At 39.5% G+C, this 6,349-nt stretch overlaps 1 protein-coding gene across 1 annotated transcript in view; it reads left to right on the plus strand.

The window, feature by feature from the left end:
- The window catches only part of TTN (titin), a 242,040-nt gene that overhangs the window by 226,781 nt on the left and 8,910 nt on the right, over positions 1 to 6,349 (plus strand). Inside the window, 11 exon segments of the mRNA XM_010569298.1 lie at positions 150 to 743; positions 845 to 1,132; positions 1,248 to 1,547; positions 2,001 to 2,303; positions 2,578 to 2,880; positions 2,999 to 3,583; positions 3,723 to 4,028; positions 4,121 to 4,420; positions 4,661 to 5,236; positions 5,329 to 5,634; positions 5,726 to 6,319. Coding sequence (XP_010567600.1) covers positions 150 to 743; positions 845 to 1,132; positions 1,248 to 1,547; positions 2,001 to 2,303; positions 2,578 to 2,880; positions 2,999 to 3,583; positions 3,723 to 4,028; positions 4,121 to 4,420; positions 4,661 to 5,236; positions 5,329 to 5,634; positions 5,726 to 6,319 — 4,455 coding nt within the window.

Genomic DNA, 6,349 nt, shown 5'->3' on the forward strand with positions numbered 1-6,349 from the left:
AAACCAAAGGAAAATATAGTTTCTAAAGCTGTGCTAGTTTATAAATCAAATCCCAGCATTGTTGGTTTTTTTTATGCAGAAGCAGTCATTGACTGTAAAAGGAAAGGATCCAAAAGGAAAAAAAAAATCTTTGTTTTGTTTTGGTTTAGATACACCTGGTCCACCAGCTGCAGTGAGAATTAAGGAAGTATCAAAAGATTCTGTGACACTTACTTGGGATATTCCAACCATTGATGGTGGAGCCCCAGTCAACAATTATATAATTGAGAAACGTGAAGCTTCCATGAGAGCTTACAAGACCGTCACTATCAAATGCAGCAAGACATTTTATAGAGTTACTGGACTTCTAGAAGGAGCTTTGTATTATTTCAGAGTACTACCAGAAAATATTTATGGCATTGGTGAAGCTTGTGAAACATCTGATGCGGTACTAGTATCTGATGTCCCCATGGTACCACAAAAACTCGAAGTGATTGACACCACTAAATCAACTGTTACTCTTGCATGGGAGAAACCACCACATGATGGTGGCAGCAGATTGACTGGCTATGTTATTGAGGCCAGCAAAGCTGGAACAGAAAGATGGTTGAAGGTAGTGACACTGAAGCCTGCCGTCTATGAGCATACAATTATCTCTCTCAATGAAGGTGAACAGTACTTGTTCAGAGTCAGAGCACAGAATCAGAAGGGCATGTCAGAACCACGAGAGATTGTCACAGCAGTGACAGTACAAGACCAAAAAGGTAGGTATCTACTGTTAAAAATAACAGGGTGAAGCATACACCAAATGAACGTGATATTTGTAAAATGGATATTTAAAATATCAATGATTTATATTTCTTAGTTCTACCAACAATTGACTTCGCTGGAATACCTCAGAAGACAATTCATGTACCTGCTGGCAAACCCATTGAGTTAGCTATTCCAATTGAAGGACGACCACCTCCAGCTGCATCTTGGTTCTTTGCTGGTTCTAAACTAAAAGAATCAGAACGCATCAAAATGGAGACTGTTGCCAAAATGGCTAAATTAACTGTGCGTGAGACCACCATACATGACACTGGAGAGTATACGCTTGAACTGAAGAACACAACTGGAACAGTTAGTGATACAATAAAGGTTATAATCCTTGGTAAGGATTTATGAAAATAACTGCCCATGATCTTTCTCCATCTGAACTTTTTTACATCAGCAATATGATTCTTTTTCTCTACTTTTTTTTTCTTTTAATTTTCTTTTTTTCCTAGACAAACCTGGACCACCTGTTGGACCCATCCGAATTGATGAAATTGATTCAAATTATGTAACCATCTCCTGGGAGCCACCTGAACTGGATGGTGGAGCTACCCTTAGTGGCTATGTGGTAGAACAGCGCGATGCTCACCGTCCTGGATGGCTGCCAGTTTCAGAGTCAGTAACCAGGACAACATTTAAGTTCACCAGACTTGTGGAAGGTGCGGAATATGTGTTCCGTGTGGCTGCTACAAACCGCTTTGGAATCGGATCTTACCTGCAGTCTGAAATTATAGAATGCAAGAGCAGAATACGTAAGTCTGAATTTTTGCTTATCCTTTACCTTTAAAAATTAAAATATATATTTAAATGGGCTTATATATCCACACATAGATAAGATTTTTCTAGATGTTACTACTTCCTTTTGCCAAATAAAATGGTACATTATGATGCACAGTAGTCTTGTTATACTTCCAGAGAAAAATGCCATCCATAAATCTCTATAGGTATTATAGATGCACTGCACAGAACCTGGATGGTAAACTTCAATTTTTCTGCTCAAGTCTACCATTAGCCTTGAAAAATTGCATGATCCCATTACAAAACCAGTAGTATTTCACTGACCTAGTTTGCAAAGTACTTTGATATCTGCTGATAAAAAGTTTGACAGGACATTGATATTACACTGTCATTCACAATATGTTGCATATTACTAATGTGTAGAATCATTTGACACTTTCTTTGCTAATTCCGTTATGTTTTTACAGGTATTCCTGGTCCTCCTGGCACTCCAGAAGTGTTTGATATCTCTCGAGATGGCATGACATTAACTTGGTATCCTCCAGAAGATGATGGTGACTCACAGATTACTGGTTATATTGTGGAACGCAAAGAAGTTAGAGCAGATAGATGGATCCGTGTAAATAAAGTTCCAGTCACTATGACTCGTTATCGTTCCACTGGGTTGGTTGAAGGATTAGAATATGAACACCGAGTCACAGCAATCAATGCCAGAGGCACTGGGAAACCCAGCCGTCCTTCAAAGTCTGCTGTCGCTAGAGATCCAATTGGTAAGTACTTTCCTATGTAGACTAAGCACATTATGGCAGAATGATACTAGTAAAATTTACTCTTCTTTCTAATTTGGAAAGTTATCTGGGTGAATTCATAAGTGAGATTCTGACTGGAGAAACCCAATAAAATATTAGTGAAAGACCTTCATTGTAAGTTTTCCTGTATAAATCCTATAGACTTAATACAGATCATATGTTGCAAGTTAGCATTTGTTACATTTTTTAAATATTCATAAAAAGATCCCACCCCTCCATTCATCTTCTCTTCCAGCTCCTCCAGGTAAGCCTCAGAACCCAAGAGTCACTGATACTACAAGAACATCTGTCTCCCTGGCTTGGAGTCCACCAGAAGATGAAGGTGGTTCTAAAGTTACTGGCTACTTAATTGAGATGCAGAAGGTTGATCAATTTGAATGGACCAAATGCAATACCACGCCAACCAAGATTCGTGAATACACCTTGACACATCTCCCCCAGGGCGCAGAATACAGATTCCGTGTGCTAGCCTGTAATGCTGGTGGACCAGGAGAACCTGCTGAAGTGCCAGGAACAGTCAAAATAACAGAAATGCTTGGTAAGACACTTCAAGTCTTAACTCTCATTGAAAGTTGTCCTAAAAAAGTATTTCCCTAAAGCAGGTATGATATAATCTGTAAAACAGACATAGCATGACATGTTAATTTTGTTTACAGAATATCCTGACTATGAACTTGATGAAAAATACCAGGAAGGTCTCATGGTGAGACAAGGTGGAGTTATCAGGCTTACAATACCCATTAAGGGTAAGCCCATCCCAATATGCAAATGGACAAAAGAAGGACATGACATCAGCAAGAGGGCCATGATTGCGACTTCTGACACTCACACGGAACTTGTGATCAAAGATGCAGAAAGAGAAGATTCAGGCACCTACGATTTGGCACTTGAAAACAAGTGTGGCAAAAAAGCTGTGTATATTAAAGTCAGAGTGATTGGCATTCCAAATCCACCAGAAGGGCCACTTGAGTATGATGATATACAAGCTCGTTCTGTCAGAGTAAGCTGGAGACCTCCTACAGATGATGGTGGTGCAGATATCCTAGGTTATATTGTTGAGAGACGAGAAGTACCGAAGACTGCCTGGTACACTGTTGACTCTAGAGTGAAAGGGACATCACTAGTGGTGAAAGGGCTCAAAGAAAATGTGGAATATCACTTCCGTGTTTCTGCTGAAAACCATTTCGGTATTAGTAAATCCCTCAAATCTGAAGAACCAGCAGTACCAAAGACACCTCTAAGTAAGTCCTCTTTTAGGTTTTTTTAAAAAATAATTTTTAATTACTACATTATGGTTCTAAAAGTGCAATAGCATATGCAAATGTTTTAATGCTATGTCACTATTATTTCTATTAATTTTGTTATTATAATTACTAACAGATCCTCCAGAGCCTCCAAACAACCCACCTGAAGTGCTTGGTGTTACAAAGAGTTCTGTCAACTTGTCCTGGTCCAGACCTAAAGATGATGGCGGTTCTCGTGTAACTGGCTACTACATTGAACGTAAAGAGACATCTACAGAAAAATGGGTCCGGCATAATAAGACACAGATTACCACTACAATGTATACAGTCACAGGACTTGTTCCAGATGCTGAATATCAATTCCGTATCATTGCTCAAAATGATATTGGTGAAAGTGAAGCAAGTGCTGCTTCTGAACCAGTTGTATGCAAGGATCCATTTGGTAAGAAAATGTTTGCATTAACAGATCTTCTGAAGAGCAACTTAGTGACATTTAGAGAGGAATTTATTTTCTGTGTCTATTTTCATTTTCAGACAAACCAAGCCAACCTGGAGAAATTGAGATCACATCTATATTTAAGGACAGCATTACATTAGAATGGGAACGACCTGAAAGCGATGGTGGCAAAGAGATCCTTGGCTATTGGGTTGAATATCGCCAGTCTGGAGAAAGCACCTGGAAAAAATGCAATAAAGAACGCATCAAGGACAGGCAGTTTACAGTAGGAGGTTTACTAGAGGCTACAGAATACGAGTTCCGTGTTTTTGCAGAAAATCAGACCGGCCTCAGCAGACCTCGGAGGACTGCTATGGCAGTGAAAACTAAATTAACATGTAAGCAAACACATATTATCATATTTGCTGTGATGTTGTTGTGATTTGCTGTGTCATAAACCACAGTGCTGCACTTAACATGCTGCCTATTTGTTTTACATGTTATTCGCCAACATGACTGTCCTAAAGCAGTCTTTCAAGTGTAAGAGGCACAAGTATAAATGAAAATTAATTTCCAGTAATATAGTAATAGAGGAAAATTTCATAGTAATCTTCACTATTTTTTAATCTTTGTCGTAGCTGGAGAAGCACCTGCCATAAAAAAAGAAATGCAGGATGTTACAACTAAGCTGGGTGAAGCAGCTCAGCTGACATGCCAGATTGTTGGGAGACCTTTGCCTGATATTAAATGGTACCGCTTCGGCAAAGAACTGGTGCAAAGCCGAAAATACAAAATGTCATCTGATGGACGCAATCATACACTGACAGTAATAACAGATGAACAGGAGGATGAAGGTCTCTACACTTGTATGGCTACCAATGATGTCGGAGAAATTGAAACTAGTGGCAAGCTATTACTGCAGGCTCCTCCTCAGTTCCACCCTGGCTTCCCATTGAAAGAGAAGTACTATGCAGGTGCAGGTGGCACCCTCCGCCTTCACGTTGTGTATATTGGCCGACCAGTACCAGCAATAACTTGGTTCTATGGCAACAAACCTTTGAGAGGATCAGAAACAGTTACTATTGAGAACACAGAGCATTATACTCATCTTGCTATTAAGAATGTCCAGCACAAGACTCATGCTGGAAAGTACAAAGTGCAACTCAGTAACACATTTGGAACAGTCGACACTGTACTTAATGTGGAAATACAAGGTAATTAATTTTATTGTCACTATTTTTGTGGAATATTTTCTCAAATACTTACTGGCGAAAGAACTAAAAATATCATGCTGCTTCTTTTACAGATAAGCCAGAGAAGCCGGTAGGACCAATTGTTATAGAGTCTATACTGAAGAATTCTGTGGTGATAAGCTGGAAACCACCAGAGGACGATGGAGGTGCTATGATAACCAATTACATCATAGAGAAATGTGAAGCTAAGGAAGGAGCAGAATGGCAACTTGTATCTTCAAGCATTTCAGGCACGACCTGTAGAATTGTTAACCTAACTGAAAATGCAGGCTATTATTTCCGTGTTTCTGCTCAGAATACATATGGCATTAGTGAAGCACTGGAGGTTTCATCAGTTGTTGTTATGAAGCCTCCCTTTGGTAAGTGGATGTCAAAATATCAATTTCTGTATAACCCTATAATTACTAAGGCAAGCTCACTCCAGTTTTTGAACTTTTTTATTCTTTACAGAAAAACCAGGACAACCTGGTCAGCCAGTAGCAAGTGCTGTCACAAAGGATTCTTGTGTTGTCTCATGGAAGCCTCCTGCAAGTGATGGTGGTGCAAAGATTAGAACTTACTATCTCGAGAAGCGTGAGAAAAAACAAAACAAGTGGATTTCTGTAACAACAGATGAAATTCGTGAAACAGTCTATTCTGTGAAAGATCTTATTGAAGGTCTTGAATATGAGTTCCGTGTAAAATGTGAAAATCTTGGTGGTGAAAGTGAGTGGAGTGAGGTATCACAACCAGTCATTCCAAAATCTGATGTACCAATTCAAGCTCCACATTTCAAGGAAGAACTAAGGAATCTGAATGTGAAATTTCAAGCTAATGCCACATTTGTCTGCAAAGTCACTGGGCATCCTAAACCAATTGTCAAGTGGTACAGACAGGGCAAAGAAATCATGCCAGATGGTGAAAAGATCAAGATACAGGAATTCAAGGGTGGATACCACCAGCTGGTCATCACAAATGTAACGGATGATGATGCCACAGTATATCAAGTTAGAGCGACCAACCAAGGAGGATCTGTGTCTGGCACTGCCTCTTTGGATGTTGAAGGTGAATGAAGGGTCTCGATTCCTAAGACAA

This window comes from Haliaeetus leucocephalus, unplaced genomic scaffold (assembly GCF_000737465.1).
Source record: "Haliaeetus leucocephalus isolate CR32 unplaced genomic scaffold, Haliaeetus_leucocephalus-4.0 Scaffold1, whole genome shotgun sequence".
NCBI lineage: Eukaryota > Metazoa > Chordata > Aves > Accipitriformes > Accipitridae > Haliaeetus > Haliaeetus leucocephalus.